We start from the raw sequence: 20,623 nt of genomic DNA on the forward strand, positions 1-20,623 counted from the left end.
CAGAGGTGTATTTTTTATGTTTTTCTACTGTACTTAAGATTTACATTATATAATATAAACAACCACAACTGAACTGTGTATGCAAAAAAAAGCATTATAGTCCTTAAAACTTAAAAACATTTTTAAATGATGTAGTTATGTAAGGAGATACTGAGTAGTAATATCTCCAGATTAAAAATGCATGATAACTGGTTTTACAAAAAAAAAAAAAAAGGCTTTATAATGAAGTGCTATAATACAGCAGTCAAAACAAAAGAGTTTAAATTTAATATACAAATGATATATAAACACGTACACCCATATTCATTTATAAGACGTTTATTCCAGCACTAATATATTTACAGTGTTTTTCTTTAACAAGAATAGTTATTTTCCTCGCCACAGTTACCTTCCCAAGGAGGAAGGGAGAGAGAAGGTATTACAGCACAGCAACAAAAGCAATTCTGCCTTTTCATGGAGGGAGTTGTTCATAATACGAAAATTTATTAGACTTCCATAAAAGACTTTAAATACCATAATTTACAGCTGATGTTGCAGCTTAAACAGAACATTTCAATAACTTCTTCTTGATTTGTTGATCATATTTTACAAATGCTGAAAAGCCTTTATTATATCAAAGGATCAATTCTACCCATCAAATGAAAGTTCTTTGTCACTTTACACTTTTATTAGAAAACAGTTCTGGATACTTGATTAGCATTTAATGCTACAAATTTAGAAATGGTTTTATGTCTGGATGATAAGAAGATACAAATAAGTCTGTATAAATTAATTATTTTTTTCTTTTTGTTCTTAAAGCATCTTCACTGTAACTCTAAAAGAGCACAAAAAATAAACCAAGCATATAAATCAATACAGGTAACTAAATCAATAGAGGTACTAATTAATGTGTATCTCTATATCCAAATAACATTCACAATGAAGTCATATTCACTCAATCATCAAAATTTCTGCTTGTTTTGTATTTTAAGTTCTTTTTTTTTTTTTTATCCCTTTTTAATAGGTCATCAAACTGCTTTTTGGAATGTTAGTAAATACCACATCACACTTTAAGTTAGCTAAAATCTTCACAATTCTAGCACTCTGATACTTGAAACATGTTGGTTATCCTGACTTAACACTTCATTAGTGCCATGGTTGCATAAGAATGTCACTATAGGCAACCACATAAATCCCTTTGTCCTTCTCCTCCTCTTTCACTCTCTCTCTATATATAAGATCCAGTTTCCTGTAGGAGGAGGAGGAAGCACAATGCTGAATAAATTTCCCAACAATAAAGAATTAATACTGCTATCCTCATAGTGTTTTACTTGATGAAGGACATAAAAGTGTTTTCATTTCATCTAGCATACTAGACAGAAGCTGGCTGTTTGTGCTTTTACCATCTATACTGAGACGATTTGGATTCTGTAAGAAATATATACCTATATTAGAATAGTTTAATAAATCATATCAGAAGTTAATTATAATAACTTCTAAACTATTTGCTAAAATTTCCATTAACCAAAAAGTTTTCTTTGATGTTCTATTATGTTCAAAACAAAAAGTTTACAATGTTTAACAATTTCTCTTCTTCATTTATTATTAGCAAACTCCATAGAGTCAGCATATTCATCACAAAACCACAACCCATACTAATATTCTAAATTCTAAACCTAAACTCATTCACACTCAGCATCCACTATGCACTTGGACAATATATTCATCTCACTCACCACTCTCCATTAAAAAAAAAAAAAAACTTTCCTTGTTAGCAAATCACTTATACAACAACTTACTTTCAGGGATGGATTCTTATTCTTTCTCTTGCCCTCAAACTCAATGTATAATTCATCACCAGCCATTTTCTGTCCACTGTTGGATGAAGGCCTCCCCCAAAGTCCTCAATTCATTCCTATCTTGAGCCTTTCTATACCACTGAGTTCCTGCCATATCTTGAATCTCATCATCTCTTTGGTCTTCCTCTCTAGGATAACATCCTGATATCAACTTTGTATGTTTTTGAGTGTTACTTCTTAGTCTGAGCTCTGATCTAAATACTGTGCTTTCTATCTACAATGGTAATACCGAGTAATGATCTTTCCATTTTCCTCTGGATAATCCTAAATTTGTTGATAAATTTTTTAGTCAAATGTCCATATTTCACTTCCATATGTAATGACGAGAGGGAAAGAGAAACTTGTTTATTATTATTATTGGATAGTTCTTGACATTATGTTTACCATGCACACCATGCCACTAGTTACAGGCATTCTTTTGGACTCTACTCCTGAATAAACTATTCTCTGATATCTGTCCATCAACCATCCTCCTATTCATCTCATCAAACCCTATATCCATCCCCATGTGCTGCTGTTTACTGATTACAATTTTATGTAGTATCCTGTTAAAGGCCTCTGCAAAGTCTAGCACTGTCACTATAAATCCATTACCTTTATCCAACTCAGCTGTCACTGTATAATAAAATATGAGCAGAATACTAATGTGAAGGGTGCGCTTGACCTAACCTTCACAAAAGCATGTTGACCCCAATACAGTATCCCATTTCCATCTACCCATTCTTGTATTTGGCTCCTGACTAACTTCTCCAATACTTTAACTCCTGATATGCTGATTGGTCGGTAATTTGTTACATCAGTCTTGGAGCCTCCTTTATGCAATGGAACTATCCCCCCCTCTTTCCATTCCCTTGAGACTATCCCAGAGCAGAGACTTAGATTAAACAATATGATCAAGGGCACCAACAATTCCCTCGCTGCTTCACATAAAAGTTGAGCTGGTATACCATCCAATCCCACAGCCTTCAGTTCCTATATAAGCCTTTGGCTCTCTCGTTCCCAATATCACCACCTGGATGATATACTCTTGCAAAGTGTTCACTTAGTAATTCTACTATTTCGACTGATTCAGTTACCTCTCTACCATCAGCATTTATTAAAATCATTCTGCCATATACATTCTTTCTTTTACTTGCAGCATATCGAAAGAACTGTTTGGGATTATCTTTAGCTTGCATTGCCAACTTCCTTTCATACTCTGCTTTTTCTTTTCTTACCACTCTAGTTACCTTTCTTGACTGTGTCTTGGACAGGCAAGGGTAATTTTCGTCAGGTAATTCATGGGCCTGCTGGTCACCTTTCACAACTGTTTCTTTTTTTTTTTGCAGCTCCAGCTTAATGATGATATTCATCCATTTAACTCCCACTTTATTTACTCTCCTGATTCTAGGTATGTAGTCTACCATTACCTTCCTCAAGCACTCCTTTACCACTTCCCATGCACTATCAACATCCAGCCCTTGCAGTTTTACATGCCATGGCACTGATTCAAGCAATTTCCTAAGCTTGTCATACTTACCAGCCCTGTAATTCCACATATACCCCATTTTAACTGAAAATTCCACACATTTAGCCACCTCCCAAGTCAAGACCATATGATCACCCTCTCTCTCTCACTAATTGGTGGCAACATGGTCATATTCATTACATACGAATTCTCAGATGCAATTACTAGATCGAGCACTCTTAAACTCCTAGTATGTTCCATTACATGCTTTTTCAAGTAATTATCCCTTAGTAACTGCATAATTTAAATCAATTTATTCCTCATGTGATATGAGAATTGAAATTAAAAATTACAGCAGTGAACCGTTCAGGGCAGAACGGGGGGGGGGGGGTAAGACAGGGATGGATCTTGTCCCATCTTCTTTTTAATTGTTTTCTGGAATATGTCATAGATGAAGCTCTTCATGAATACGACACCGGAATAGTAGTTGGTGGACTAAGAATAAATAACTTACTTTTTTGCAGACGATATCGATCTTCTGGCAGAAAGTGAAGAAGAATTACAAGAGATAACCAGTCGTGTTTTCAGAACATTAAAAAAATATGGATTATGCATAAACATAAACCTACAAAAAACAAAAATAATGATAACCTCAAAATCAGACATTGAATTCTTAAAGATACAAATTGGCAATAAAGAAATTGAGAATGTAAACAAGTTCACTTATCTAGAAAGCATGTTGAGTCAAGATGGTTGTTCAAAAACCGACATTAAACACCAAATTGCTAAGGCAACCGTGGCCCTACAGAAGTTAAAACCATTGTGGGGAGATAACAGAATAGCAGTAACAACCAGACTAAGACAAATTGACACCTTGGTGAATTCTATCCTCTTGTATGGTTGTGAGGCCTGGACTTTATTGAGGGAAGATGAGAGGAGGCTTCTGTCTTTTGAAATGAAAACTTACAGAAAACTTTTGAGAATTCCCTATACCGCTCACGAAACCAATGAAAATGTCCAAAAACTGATCGATTCAATAGACGGGAGAAGAAGGGAAAATATTCTGACAGTCATCAAAAGAAGACAGATGAAATGGTTCGGACAATACAAATTGTCCCAGTCACTATCCTAATGGCATTCCAAAGCAAACACTAGAAGGAATCGTTCTGGGACCAAGGGTTAGGGGCCCGACCTCGATTAAAATGGACTGATAACATCAAAAAATGGACAAATTCCTCCCTTTCTCAACTGACATCAAGAACAAGAGATCAAGATGATTGGAGGAGGCTAACAAAGAATATCACCTACCAGCCATGAATTACCCAACGGTCCATTTAGGACTACGGAAAATAGAAGAGAAGAACTGCATAAAATCTATTTCCTTCCTCCAATGTGTTCTCTCCTCCTTCCAATCTATGTTCTCAGAGGAATTCTTCCCATAATAATTACCTATCCTCTACTCATTGAGTCTATTTGCTGATGCATACCATCTCCATCTTTTCCATCCTCTGGTCTATAGCAGCATCCAACTGTATATTTTGTTCTGCTGGCCTCACTCTCACACCAGATAGTCTCAAACAGGCTATTTTCACTGCCCTGCAGTTGAACATCTACTCTCTTTGGTTGCAGTTCATCAGCTATCAATAGCACTCCCCCCCATTCTTTTCTCTCTATCCTCCCTGAACACACTATATCCTTCACATTCTGTCCAATTAACAATATCATATTCTGTTAGCATATCTCACTAATGCCAATAACCTTTGGCCAGGATGAGCCAACCAATGTCAAAAATTCCCCCTGCTTGTTCCGAATGCTCCTGGCATCAGCATACATAAAGTGCAAAAGTCCCTTAGGCCTACCACTATCCTGATGCTTTATAGTAACTATTCCATTCTGGTTTGTTACCAGTGGTACTCACTTAGGCATATGCATTTTATACACATTCTTACACTCAACTGCCTCACTGATGTCTGCATATCCACTCAACAGCCTATCCCCCCCCCCCACAGTTTTTAGTTTCCCTGATTCTGCACATCCACTTTCACTGTATTCAACAACACTTTTTCCAGTCTCCGAACACTAAATCCATTCAGATGAACCATCCTTCTTGTGTGTCCTTTTGCTCGTCAAACTCGCTCCACACATCCACAAACTCCACACCACTCCTCCTGCATAACCTACACATATAACCTCCTGCTTTGCCCTATGAATCACTCTGTGCAACCAAGTTATCTCCCTCATTGCAGCCAACTCTTCATTCTTCACATCAGTCATACTATTCTTTTGTTCAACACTTTTACTCCCTCTCTCAATTATGTCACATTTAATCTCACTCTCAATGCTATCAGATGTTACATCACACATTTTCAATTGTATTCTGATTTCCATCCACTACTTCAATCTTGCGACCTGAGACACTCTTTTGATCCTTGTTCTCATAGCATTTTCAGCACATTTTCCCACCACTATCGCTTTCAAACTAAATTCCACCTGCCTTCAGTAATTCATACATTTTGCAGACGTTGCACTGTACAAAGTCCTTTTGATTAAATTCTTTAAACTATGCTATGTATCTTACTGTGCAAAAGACTAACAATATTTACAACAAAATTTTTAACCTAAACTAACTCACCCCACCAATGCCAGTCTAATTTTAACACAATCTTTTAACTAGCAATGTTATTTTTTGAAAACTAAACAACTTAGCTTTCGGAGCTCTGCAACCACAGTCCTACCACCACATGTCACCTAATGGCGTATTTGTTTGTTTTGATCTATTTATGAAATACAAATAACTAACTAATAATAATCAGCAACTATATACATTTGGTAGCTCAGTAAATAACTAAGGAGGGAGGGGATTTAATCCAATAAATTAATAATGTTGACCAGATGATTCATCTAAGCATGGTAAGAATATATGTGGATTGATGGAGTGGCAAGGCATTTTGTATAGCTTATGTTTTTTTTTTTTTTTCACCAGCTCTTCTGTCTTATCAATAATAGATATTTTGCTTATGTTAATATTTTGTTGGAGATTAATGGAGGCAGTTCACATCTCATAATACATAGGATTCATTTTTTTATTCAGGAAAGGATGAATTTTTACTCACTATGTCTTTTTTTTTTTTCTGAAGACTAGAATGAAAAGTTCCTAAAGCATGAAAAATATTCCATTCCTCAACATACACTGTATTTAGTGATACAATAAAACTACCTGTTTTTCTTGCTTCTGTTGTATAGTGTCTGCAGTATGTTAAACAAATGTATTTAGATATTATGTTTGGTGCTACAATAAAACTGTTTTGCTTGCATGCATAATGAAAAACATGCCCCCCCCGCTCCCATAGACACCGTGCTGAATGCATGCAAGCAAAACAGTTTTCTTGTAGCATACATATTTGATAGAGGATGTTAGACAAATGTATTTAATTATCTAACTAATACATTTGTCTAACATCCTCTATCAAATTTGCAGTTGCAGAAAATAGGTGGCAACAACTGTTTATAATGCAACTATCACTGGTTGCAGAAAGCAAACAATTTATGTAGAGCAAATTTTCTAAAGTAAATAAAGATGCAAGATGAATCAAGTAGGAATTGTTGGATCTTGAATGGAGAACTTTTAAAAGAAACTATTCATTCAAGATCTAACAACTCTAAAATTCTACAAGGAGAAAAGTACTTGGGCATGAAAGAAAATAGATATATATATACTGTAAGGAAGGCTGTAAATACTTTGATGTAGAGTTATAAAAATAATCTTGTCTATCCAAAATAATGTAAAGAATTTAGTGTGTAGAATGTAGTTAAAAGAGAGTATTCTGTAAGGTGAGTGGCTTGATAAGATGTAAACAAAAGTCCAAAGGTCGAATGCGAACTGTCCAGTTGAACGTGTGGCTTGAGGCAAAGGCATTTACAAGGAAAGCAACGCTAGTTCGTTTTCCCGTGAAGATGCTACACAAGGCGATGCGGTATACCAGATGATCTCGCTGGGCAAAAAAAAAAAAAAAAAAAAGATGAGTGCGGTGTGGAAGAAGGTAGCAGAGAGAGGGTACCAAAGTGCACAATAAAAGGGGTTTGCTCCCCTTTTTCAAGGCTTTTTTTTTTGCTGTGTTCCTGGTTCCTGATTTCTTGGACGTTGGGTCTCTCTTTCTCGTCTCCTGATGGATTCCAGATCGCCCTTGGATGTTATGTGTCGGTACCAATAATTCCAGAGTCCTGGCTAGCTATCTCTTCAGAGCGGAATAGCTGACCACGACAAAAGAACCGGCAATGCTGATGAGGGAAGGCGGCAACAGAACGAGATCAGAATGGGCATAGTGCCAGCCGTTAGGAAAGGCCAGATCGTGCGACTGCCATAAGTGACCATGTGGACGAAAGCCAAAGGAAGGATCATGCTGTAATAGACAAAGCTGTAAGCAGAATAGATGAACCTGGTAATCTTGCCAAGAGATGGTAATGTACAGAATTTTGTTATATGTTCCCCAGTTAGAGTAAAGAAAGGAAAACTGTTATGTAATTGTTGAGTGTGGACATTTTAATAGAGAACTTTTAGGTGATTACCATAATTGGCTGGCCTATCTCAACTAGTTAATTTGTCTGAAAAGGGCTATAAATGAATTGTGACAATGTTTAATGTGAAAGATTAACATAACCTAAAAGGAAATGGAACGGATAATTTTTAGACTTGCATATTGTGTATATTAGTGATTAGATAATCTCATAGAACGAGTTATTGCTCATATTCAAGTGTGTTTACTTGATTTTTCTAATTTAACGTAGAATGATAATGAATAAATTGAGTGTCTGGCTGTACGTGATTTAAGACCTCAATAAACATGCTTTGTATTTTATACCTGGAACTGGCCTGATATATGAATTCAAATTACCACTCATAAATCTGAACCTAAGTGGGGGGATGAAAGTATAATAAGGTATTTTAGGAGCCACAACTGCAAACTAAATTAAACATAGCCGAAGTAGAGCAGATTGTTGATGAGAATAAGTGCTAGATTTTCACCTCTGTACAGTATTCTGAGAAGGTCTCCCTGAATAAGAATCCCTTCTATCCTAAGATATTGGCTAGTGCAGCGTATCAAATAAATTTGTCAATATCTGATCAGGAGACAGTCTCAGACAGTAATCTTAAAGGATTCGTTCCTAACTAAGGAAAAACCTTTAACAGTTAAAGGATACATGTGACTAATCTAGGAAACGGCCAAAAATATAGACTGCCTTTCTACACAGAGTACGATAGGTAAGAATTGATTAGATCTTGAGATTAGTTGAGACTTACAAAAGTTTTATTCTTAGTGTAGGAAGGCAAGTATAATTAAGGAAATTAATAGAAAAACGGTGATGTAACAGAATAAAATAGCTCTCATTTCTCAGAGACCAGATTGTTACTACTTACAGTAGCCAGCAATTAAACATGAATGCTAAGATTTCCTGGGTAATCAGATCGTGCTGCTGTTGGAAAGTAGACCTTAAACTTTACACTGTAGGATTCTGAGCAGTGAAGTATGGCTAACTGAAGAGTTAAAGTGACTAAAATGGAGACATGCTGTACTACTGAGGCCAAGATATTGGCCCCCAGCATTGAGTTAGTCTCAAACTGTGAAAGTCAAGTTATTTTCCTCTGGATGCTCTAGTTTTCCCCTGACAAAAATAAAACTAACTTTAAGCACATTTTGGTTTTTATTTAAGAGTACAAATATAAGCAATCATAATGGGAGACTTTAATTATCCAAATATTGATTGGGTAGCAGTAGAAACTCATGAAAAGAATGAAAATTCATTTATTGAGCTGTTGCGGGACAACTTCCTCAAGCAGCATGTGACTTGAGGTCAAAGAATGTTAGATTTGATTATAATATCAGAGGGTGTTTCAGTTAAAGACGTAACTATTCTGATTTTGGTTGGTGATAGTGATCATGAGGTACTCACTTGGGAAGTGACTAAGTTTATGAATGTTCCATTCAGAAAAAGGTTACATGCTGAACTACAAAGCATGAAATTACGACCAACTAAGGAGTATACTGAGTTCACTGGAATGGGATCGGTTGCTGGATGGGTAGAATATCAACAGTACATGGGAAGCATTTAAACAATACTTAAATGATGTGATATCAGAGTGTGTCTTGAGAGTTCGAAGAATAATTAGGGTAGGAGAGTCAAACGGATGTGTAATCTTATTAAACAAGAAATTTGTAAGAAAAGAATGCTGTGGAAGGAATACAGTGTGCACAAGGATGATGTGCATTATGAAAATTATAAGCAGCAGGCTAGAATCGTCACAACTGTTGTACGGAAAGCAAAGTCTGAGTATGAAAAGAAACTAGCTCTGTGTGCTAAAGACAACCCACAAGAATTCTATCGATATGCTGCAAGTAAAAGAAAGAATGAATATGAAAGAATAACTCTTTAAAAGGCTGATGGTGTGAGGGTTACAGATGCAGAAGATATTATTCAACAAATGAGTGCCCATTTTGTTAAAAGCTATCAACCTGGTGTATGTGACATTGAGCTCACTGTTACCTCTTCACTGGATGAAGAAACTCAGGTGTATGAGGACAAGGTATTGTCCTATACACCTGAGTATAAGCTGTTGCACAAACTAAATAAGAATTTAGCAATAGGGACTGATGGGATATCAATATGTGTGCTAAAAGTGTTCAGCTGAACTGGCTATTCCTTTGACCAGGCTGTTTAATATGAGTCTCAGAACAGGGAAGATTCTGCAGGAATGGAAGGAATGTATGGTAATTCCATTGCACAAGCATGGTGCAAAGACTGACATATCCAATCACTGAGCAATTAGTATCTCAGGAGTGGTGGTGAAGATTTTGGAAAATTGGTTAGGGCTCGCATTCAAGAAATGGGTTGACAGTGAATCTCTACTTTGCAATGAGCAACATGGGTTTACTAAGGGAAGGGTATGTTTTAGCAACTTGCTCACATTCTATAATTCCATTGAACTAGACAAGGGAAATGGATACACCATGATACTTTTGGATTTTGCTAAGGCTTTTGGCAGAATACAGCATGGTAGACTGTTGTATAAATTGGGTTTGGTTATAGAATATTAGGATGGATAAGAGGGTGGCTGACTGACAGATATCAAAAAGTGGTATATGGGGGATGCGAGTCTACAAGATTTAAGGATTATGGGGCAACTCCGAGGTTTACCAGCGCCACCATCTCTTTACATGGCACATAGAGCACAGATGCTATAAGGACTTAAAACAGCTTGGGCTTATGCAGGATATAAAAGTTCTTTCCTTGAGGGTCCCACAGGGCACACTGGTGGCATGGTGTTGCCACCAGAGAATGACTACAATGACAACTAGAACAGGCATAGGGTAAAACACTTGTAAAGGCTTAGGCCTACGTCAAGTCTGGACATGATGTAAGGGTAGTACTTCCCATGACCAGTGTACACACACACAAAAATAAAAATAAAAAATAAATAAAGGTGATGTACCACAAGGATCAGTGCTTGGTCCACTGTTATTCAATCTGTACATTAATGACATTGGGGAAGGATTTGACAAGTGACATAATTCCTAATTACATAATTATTAATTACCCTACGTATCTTTGCATCATCAGCAAATAGCTGATGATGTAAAGATAGGTAGGGTAATTAGGAATGCTGCTAATATGCAGTACTTGCAGAATGATTTGAATAGGTTGGAATTGTGGGCATGGAGAAATGTATGTATGTTCAATGTTAGTAAATGTAAAGTCATTCACTTCGGATTAGATGTCCAATGCTGTATTATATTGGTGGGATTATGCTAGAAGAAACTGATGAGGCTAGGGATCTTGAAGTGTTAGTAGATAGCAAGTTGAAGTTCAAAGGCCATGTAGCAAATATAACTCAAAAGTTAATTGCAATGCTGAAACGAACATTTACATGTAAAGATAAGGATGTCATTTTGCTTCTTTACAAGGCTTTGATAAGACCTCACTTGGACTATTGTGTGCAGGTCTGGTCTCCTGTTTCCATTGTGATTCCGATATATTGGAGAGAGTGCAAAGGAGTGTTGAAAATCATATCAGGATTGTGGAATACTAATTATGAAGACAGATTGGGAATTTGTAGACTTTGGCCACTAGCAAACAGGAGAAAGAGAGGGGGTGATATGATTGAGACTTACAAATTTATGAAAGGATCATACAGGATTTCAATTGATGGAATTTTTCAATTTATGGAGGGTGGGGAAAGGACAAGAGAGCATTCTTGGATGCTGAGAATGAATGCCGCTAAGAAGGGGTGAGGGCTAGATTTTTCTCTCATAGGGTGTGGTGCGTGACTGGAATGGATGCTGTGAGTGAAAGCAATATGAATAAATTCAAGAAAAAGTATGATAGCTGGTGTGTGTGCAGTATGTGGCCTCCCTTGGGGTCTCTCTTAATAATAATAATAAATTTGGATGCTTTGTAGAGTTAATAATATTGCCACTCTAGATGGACATAAGTCTCTTAGTGGGTGGCTGATCAAAAACAGTATTCACAAGCAAAACACATTAATCTTCAAAAGTGATTTTAGAACTATCACTAACGTAGGCACCTCCAAAAGAAGCTGCTACAGAAATACAGACTGAGCGCTACACACCCAAGTTACCATTGCTTTAGATATCTGTGCTACCAGACTAGTTCCATTCTTTCTTACTCTCACAGATAATTGGAAAACACCCCACTATCACTGTACAACCAAATAAGACTATCTGCACCATTAAAAATTAGAATTCTAGCTAGAGAGAAAAATTTAGCAATCCTGAGAGTTGATATATTGCTAAATAATACACAATTGCCACTATATTATTTTTATTTATTAACTTCATACTGAGAGTGCAGTATTACACATACAAATCTTACTAGGCCGAAGGCTTTACAAGAGATTACCCAATTCCGGCACGAGGCATCATAACAGTCATATGCTCAGCACAAAGCAAGCAGTGTGCCCTGCGGAGACAAAATTTTAGTCTCCATATGACAGTCCTAATAAAGAGAGATCTTTATAACTAGCAGAGCACCAAACTCCACGAAAAGAAATAGTAGCACCGGTAAAGTGAGGAGTTGCCCCTGTATTAGTCTTACAAGGTCTTGGTTCTGCTTGTAGTGTTGTACCTTGTAAAGATGGCTAGAGGTAAGTGTGTGTCCAGTACCCACTACCTGGGCATCAATAACTCAAACTTCTTTTTCTTTCTTTATTATCAAATCTGGTATCCTTATGCCTATCTCGGTATGGAAGCGAGGTTCTACCATGGTTGACATATTGCTAAATAATACTCAATTGCTACTATATTATATAGAAGTCACTCTGGAAATTCCCATGAATACCATATGTTGAATTCAACAGCTAAGTTTGCAAACTCAAAGAAGCTGCTAAAAATGACACATCATCTAACACAATGCGACAAAAAAATCAAGACTTTATTTTAAACCAATTATGGTCAACATATATAAAATACTTAAGAAGCTAGGAACCAAGTTATAACAGACATTACATAATGGAGCACAACGAGTCAAGTGAAATCTCAGCACGGCGTGCACTATCAATTTAATGATAATTCTATATATGGCAGTTTAAGTTTTAGGAATGAATCAATCTATTAATATAAGTTTTTCAAATTACAATATTTTATTCCTGAAGAAGCATCATCTTCATCATCATCAAATTCCTGCCATGTACCCTCAAGGGGTGTACAGGATATGATAGTGCTACATGAAAAATTTACATCATTACTAACAATCTACAATTTTCCTCCAAATCAGCCTGTTACTTGTCAACACTCCAACATTATCAGATCTTATATTTCTATTGTCTAAGGCACTTTGTACCATATCAATCCACCTATATCTTGGTCTTCCTCTGGGTCATTTTCCTGCCAACCTGGCAGAGAACAATTGTTTTGTTAATCTTTCCTCGCCCATTCTGTTTAAGTGACCATACCACCTGAGATTGGCTCTGCTAATGCATTCCTGGATGCTGACGATGTCAAGTTCTTTCCTAATATCCTCGTTTTTAATATGATATTGCCATTGATGCCATCTGTTCATGCCTCTAATATTTCTCAGGACTCTCATATCTGCGGTCTCTAGTCTTTGGTCAAGTGTTTTACTTCTGACCCAGCTCTCAGATCCATAAGTTAAAACTGGTTTGAACACTGTCTTGTATACAGCTAATTTAGTTTTCCAACTAATTTCTCTCTTATTCCATATGAATTTATTCAATTGACTTCCTACCATACCAGCTTTGTTGATTCTGTTGTCTATTTCTATATTTAATTTACCATCTTTACTAAAAATCGTGCCTAAGTAGCTGAAATGTTTTACTTATTCCACAGGTTCTCCATTTACAACACAGTTGACATTTTCAATGATTCTACCTATTTTCATTGTCTTTGTCTTTTTATTGCTGACTTCATACCATATCTATTACAACAGTTATTCAATTTAGTCATTGAATCTTGCAGACTTGTAGTGGATGTATAACATCGTCTGCATAAAGAAAAGAGCTGACATTAACATTTTCAATTTTGATATCATGTTTAATGCCACTTTCCTTCATAATGTGATTCATATAGATAATGAATAACAGAGGGGATAATGTACATCCTTGTCTCACACCAGATTTAACATTAAATCATCTTCCTTCAATTCTAACTGCTGACTTACAACTCAAATAAAGACTAAGTATTGCTTGATATAACGCACCATTGACACCATATAACTGTAGCGTATTGAATAGCTTCTCTCTTGGCACCTTGTCATATGCCTTTTCCAAATCGACAAAACTTAAATACAGATCTTTGTTATATTCCCATGATTTCTCCACTATTTGTCGTAAAGCATGCCATAGGAAATTTGTTGAATTAAACAATTTTTGCTCCTTGTAGTTCTTACTCGAAGCAATACCATGCATAATACCAACTGCAGAAGCTGAGACTTTTTTTTTTATTACCACAAAATGACAGGTTGCAAACATGGAGCACATCAGATATTTGTTTTCTTTGAGTAAGTGATGTAATCTGCTCTTTTAGGACACAATAGTATAAACAGGATCATGAACCAAACTGATATAAATTATTATACTTACCAAGTGCTTGACTAGTAAGCAAATGTGGTCATCCTGGATGGAGCGGCTGTACAATGAGGCACTTAGTCCAACTTGCTCTACAACTGCAATACAGAAACAGTGTGTATCCATTAAAACATACATCATAAAGAGTAGAAAATTGAACTTCTGTTTATTTATTTATTTGTAGTGGGGGAGTAAGAGATAAGAATTATTTTTGTGCATTAACTACAGAATAAGGATATCCTGTAGAGATGTTCATTATCTAAGTTTGATCACTAGATGCATATTGCAAACAATTGCAAAATTGCCACAGATTACAAAAAAAATGTGAACTGGTGACTGGGACTTTGAATCAATGTTGAAGTATTTTCACCTCATGGTGCTTTTGCTACAAGGGATCCATCTGGATACTAAATAAATGAGGATGGGCTGTAATTTAGGATTTAGCTGACTAAGTTGTATCTCACATGGACTTAAGCCACAAAGAAATTTGAAGATACATTATAAAAGGTCATGCTAGCTTTGACATTACTCAGTTAAACAAGGTAATGGCAATTTTCATCAGAGAACAAGGGTAAACAGGGAAAAGTGAGCTACTGGAACAAATAAGCTTAGCAGAAAATGGGAGACAGGCACCATAACTGGTTACCAGAACTAAGAAGACTATTACTATGACTATTAGGTAGACTATTACTTCTTCATCAACAACTATTCTGACAGATGCTGTCAGATCAGGCAGATCAAAGCTCTCGATTTCTTCCTAAATTCCTTCTTCATGAACACTGTTCCAGTTGAGGTTTCTTTTTTTTCTAGATAATCTCTTATCTGGTCTTTCCACCTTTTCTGTTCTTCTCTCCTCAAATTTCATTACATATATTCTTGTTATTCTTTCTAAATTCATTCTCATTATATGTCTAAACTACTTCATTGAGAGTTCACAAGCATTTTGTCAACAAATTTACCACTTTCTAGTCCCAAACCTTTTATTGACCACATTTCATATTCTATCTTTCCTTGTTTTTGCCAAGGTGTCCATAAAACTCGGGATGCATGTTGATTCGGTGTACTTTTCAAATATTTGACTTTAGCTGAATTAGTAAAAATATTTGGTATTCAGTTAGCCAAAGCAGGAAAATTCCTGTTACACAAGTCATAACAAACACAATCAATCAGGGAAAGCCTCCCCTTATTTTGCATAACCACAAAGGTTGATGTTTGTAATAGGTACTTTATTTAGTCTATATTATGCAATCTTAAAAGTTGTTTATATTATGAGGTATTAATATTTGTCTTAAAATGTTGAAAAATGGTATATAGTTTTATTCGTCATGAATAATAATAATAATAAAAAAAGCAATATTTGAAAGTTTTACATTTACATGCAGATTCAAAATTTGAAAAATGTAAAATATGAAAACAAAATATCCGAGCAATACAGAAAAAAAGAAGTACATATCTCTGATCATGTAATCAAGCATAGTAATGAACTGTAAAACAAAACAATATAATCCTCTGGGATTGTATTCTTATAAGCTCTCTCAATTTTCAGAAACTTTGTGAAAGTTTCAATTTTTTTCCTTCGGTCATGAAATAAGGATGAATCTGTAAATCCCCTATTTCCTCCTATTTTAATATTGCTAAAATGAAGCCTTTGGCTCCTTTTTTGAATAAATGCAATGTTTTTTTCTGATTTTATGCTGTATTCTTTTTTAAAGAAATGTCCCCTATAAAATTAAATGATAGTTTTATTATATTGAAATGAAGGATATTATGGATCCATCTATATTTTATAGCCAAATATAGAAAGAAACAAGTTTTGAAAATTTACCAGACAGCTTATGAGAACATAACCTTTGGAATTGCCCTGGCTTTAACTATTTAAATGACATGAACTCTAACCCAGAAGCCCATATATTCATCTTTTATTAGTGCACTGATCGGGTTTTGCTTGCCTGACAAGTGGTTAGTTTTCATCAGAGACCAGGTTTCAAATTGCCAAAGTTTGAAAAACTTAGAGCTACAGGCAGAAATGAAGGCAAAAACTCTCATTCAATAATATTGCCAACTATGTCAGAAAGTTAAATTCATCATAAGTGAATTCTTGGCAGGTGCATAACAAGATATTAAATGCAGAGCTGAGAGGCTTAAAATTTTAATAACTAAGATGTTATAATAGATGATATAGTGCCACTGTATAAAGCACTGATCAGACCATACTTGGACTATTGTGCTCAGATTTGGTCACCTGGTTTTCATTGTGATGTGGAAGCATTGGAGAGGGTCCAGAGATGTGTGACTAAGGCAATATCAGGGCCCTGGATTGCAGAGTTCAGTGAATAGGAGGAAAAGAGGTGATATAATCAAGATGTTTTAAGTTAGTAAGGGCAATTTATCAGATTAATCCAGAGAGGAACAGAAGAATAAAAGGTAAAAGGGGAAGAACCAGAGGCCATCCTTAAGTTACGGAAGAGTGTGGTGAAGAAGGGTGCAAGGAGTAGATTTTTTACATGAAGAACTGAATGAATGAACACATTATTGGAATATGTTGTCAGTTGAATGAACAACCTCCCATGATGAGTCTGCTGACTTCATAGAGGGTGTAATAATAATGATATTGTGAATCCATTTATATTTTAAATGTAAATGAAGCTAAATGTAGAAAGAAAGAAAGATTGGCTATAAAATATGGATGGATCTATAATATCCTCCATTTCAATTTTTCACTTACGAAATTGAAGCCTCTTCGCTCTATACTACTTTAATATCTGATGGTTATAATATTTAACAAAAGCAAAAATTTTATTTTCTCTTTTTATCAAAGAAGAGTCTAAATGCCTTCATTTTAGAAATATAAAATAAACAGAAGCAACAGATATTAAAGACCAAAAGAACTTATGAGAATACAATCCTCAGCATCGGAGTTGCCTTAGCATGCACTACTTTCCAAGTTTCTATATATATATTTGGCTATGATCTGTTATGAACCATATACCTCTCTGAAATATGATTGCTTTGGTATTGAATGGGGGATTCTTGCCATATTAAGGTTGTTGCCTGAGCTTTTAACAACCAACAGTTCGAAAAAACTAAATAAACTTGATAAAACATTGCTTCGAGATATGTGTATTTGATCAATCAATCAATTCTTTGCATATGCAATTTTATATACTGAAGCTGTACATTACTATTTACATACTGGATAATAAAAAAAAAAAAAAAAAAAAAAAAAAAAAAAAAAAAAAAAAAAAAAAAAAATCAGCTAACGCCTTTTTATTCCCGTTTATACGGGAGTAGGCGAGGCCATTTAGCCCTATCTAACTTTTGGAGACTGAGTGGGCAGTTCAATCTCCACTGGTACTCAATCAGAGACAGATGGCCCAAGGCTATCACTAATTAAGCGGTACGCAGTGAAGAGAGACGGCTCAAATGTGCCGCCATCTCGTGGTCTCTAACCCTAACACAATATATTTAATGTCTGAAATAATGTGGGTTCTACGGTCGATGTACATTACTATTTACATACTGGATAATTTCAATTCTTATTTCCTCTTCAGTTCAGTCACCAAAAATAAATCAAACATGAATGATATATGGAATAAAAACAGAATTTGTTTCTTTCTTTAAAAAAAAAAAACACTTTTTTATATATCATTCATGGAAGAAAATTCTACACCTTGAAATGTAAAATTTTCTCATATATTTCAGTCTCATGAGACTGAAATATACAGCCATAGCCAGGTTTAAAAATGCAGGTTTTGCATAAAGTATTCAACTTTTTTATCTAAGGCGATTTCCAAAAACAAGATAAGCCTTACTAATCTTTCAGGATTAGCCAGATCTTTCCTGAATTTATTAGAAATAAACTTAGAAAACCAAGGCCTTTTATTTTCTTGAGGTTAAAAAATAGAAGGAATGGATGTAAGATCATTGAAAATTCTTAGAAAAAAAATTTCCCATACCTATTATTTTGAAATAGGTTTTCAGGGTATTTTACTGTATTTCCTGCTAGAGTAAAACTTTTACTTTGTTTGATGCATCTGCATAGTGAAGTGGTAGAGCTGTGTGTGTGTGTGGGGGGGGGGGGGGATTTTTTCACTATCTCCCTTTATAACTGATGCTTGTTATAAATGTGTGCATATGCATAATTAGAGTTTATATGATGATATGCAATTTGTTCCCTATCATAGTAGTTTATTGAACAACTTATAATACCACAACTATAGACTGAATATTTATTTATCTGCAACAATTCCATTCTCTTTTCCTTAGATGTGCTAGACATAGATAAATGGTTCATATTTGATTAACACGTTCGCTGCCAACTACGAGCATACTCGTAGTTGGTAAACCAGCTACACAAGCCAGCTATGAGTATACTCGTATGACGCTTACCGCCGGCAACGAGATTACTGTACTGACCTCGAAGAAGTAAAAATGCTTGGCTTGTGGAGCTAGCATCAAAACTGTGTATTCTCATAGATGGTATATGCTGTGCACAAGCCAACTACGAGTATACTCGGATGACACTTACCGCCGGCAACGAGATTACCGTACTGACCTTGAAGAAGTGAAATTGCTCGGCGTACGGGAACAGACTATGCTGAAGTAGTGTGGCAGCGAACGTGTTAATGCAGGTTGAAATATAATTACCTATACCTCCTGGAAATTTAAACATACCAAACTATTATAGAAATTCTCTTAATTATTGGTTATTTATATATCCTGAAAACAACAACTCTTATACAAATCCTCTACATAGCTATGGTTTTTCTATAAAGCACACAACAATTTGTCACGTGCCTGCCAGATGGCAAACTAGAAGTATGAAATGATTTGTCACTCCTGCCCTGTGTTAAAATACTAAAATCAAAGTCATCAGAAAGGAACTTGACACTGTTAACATCCAAAATATGTCAGCACTAAACCAAGGTAATTTGGTCACTTTAACAGAATGAGAGAGGAGGGATAAGCTCTGAAACTAGGACAGCAGTAAAAAAAGATTCACATTAAGATCAAGATGGATTAATGCAGGAAGTAATGCTTTAGAGGTACCAAAACACAAGATCTGAGAATAGAGTCCTCACAAATAATAGACGAATTTGGAAAAAACTGATATGAAGCATCACCATATCCTATACGTTTCTTGAAGGTACATATCAGGAATTTGATAACAAATGACTATAAATTTTCACATCAGAAACTATTGAATTTATCAAGGTATGTTCATTTCATGGAGTGTGTCTAAAAACAAATATGGTTTGACTGTAAGCTAAATAATAAAATGATTATTTGCATACTAAACATGTCTACAACTAAAGTTCTTAGCACAGGACAAAGACATGCTGAGAAAAGGAAACATGAAGGAAATTCATAATTAGCTCATATGTATGTAATTAATAATACAAACATGACTTAACCAGCAAACAATTATTATTCATTAATTCATTAGTAATTTGTGCTCATCTTTCCCTCATGTGATATGCCAGAATTGTCACTTCATTTCATGGAGTATGCTTAAAAATGAATATGGCATAATTGTGAGTTAAGTAATAAAATCATTATTATTTAGTTTGCATACTAAATATGTCTATATCTAAAAATGCCACTTTCCTACTTATTGAGTGGGAATCCTTTCTTTTAGTGTTACACAGTGGTGATCAGCATTCATTTTAGTAAAATTATGGAGGCTATATTCTATTTATAACATTATCGGAGAACAAATTCATATTGATAGTTTTAATACAGCAAAGTGGTGGTCTAATCCATAATTTAACAAGAGTGTTATATTAGAGTTATGATTCTGGATTGCTTACAGTCCTAATTATAATTAACTCTTAGACCAAAAGGTTAAGTGGGTAGAATATGTGCCATCCATATTCTTGGGATTTTTAGACCACTATTATTATCAAAATTAGGGTGGTTGATAAGAATTTCACAGGCTTCCTTAAATTTACGATCATCCACATTTTGGTGTGATGTAAACAATAGGTGTCCTTCATGACTGGAAAGGCATCACAACACCACTGAGTTTTTTTTTTAGTTTCTATGACAATAACGAGTCTCTGAAAACAAACAAAATCATAAAAATGCACTTATGATTGCAATAGGGATAAAATATTATATGATGTTAAATCTAAGTATATTTGGACAAATGGGACTAACAGAGTATTGACATCATCATCATAATTCAAAGGCATTAAAAAAGCCCATATTATTATTATGGGCAAATCCAAGGAGCCGACAGAC

General features: G+C 35.2%; 1 protein-coding gene across 3 annotated transcripts in view; it reads right to left on the reverse strand.

The window, feature by feature from the left end:
* Positions 1 to 302: 302 nt before the first annotated feature.
* Positions 303 to 20,623, reverse strand: part of g (adaptor-related protein complex 3, delta 1 subunit-like garnet) — a 563,264-nt gene continuing 542,943 nt past the window's right edge. For all 3 annotated transcript variants that reach the window (XM_090410782.1, XM_090410781.1, XM_090410783.1), the window contains 2 exons: positions 14,396 to 14,478; positions 303 to 1,407 (listed from right to left, as the gene is read on the reverse strand). In XM_090410782.1, coding sequence (XP_090266908.1) covers positions 1,297 to 1,407; positions 14,396 to 14,478 — 194 coding nt within the window. In that variant the 3' untranslated portion in view covers positions 303 to 1,296. The remainder of the gene's footprint in view (positions 1,408 to 14,395; positions 14,479 to 20,623) is intronic.

Source organism: Typopeltis vanoorti, chromosome 20 (genome assembly GCF_054136105.1).
Source record: "Typopeltis vanoorti isolate ZY-2024b chromosome 20, IOZ_Tvanoo_1.0, whole genome shotgun sequence".
Classification (NCBI taxonomy): Eukaryota; Metazoa; Arthropoda; class Arachnida; order Uropygi; family Thelyphonidae; genus Typopeltis; species Typopeltis vanoorti.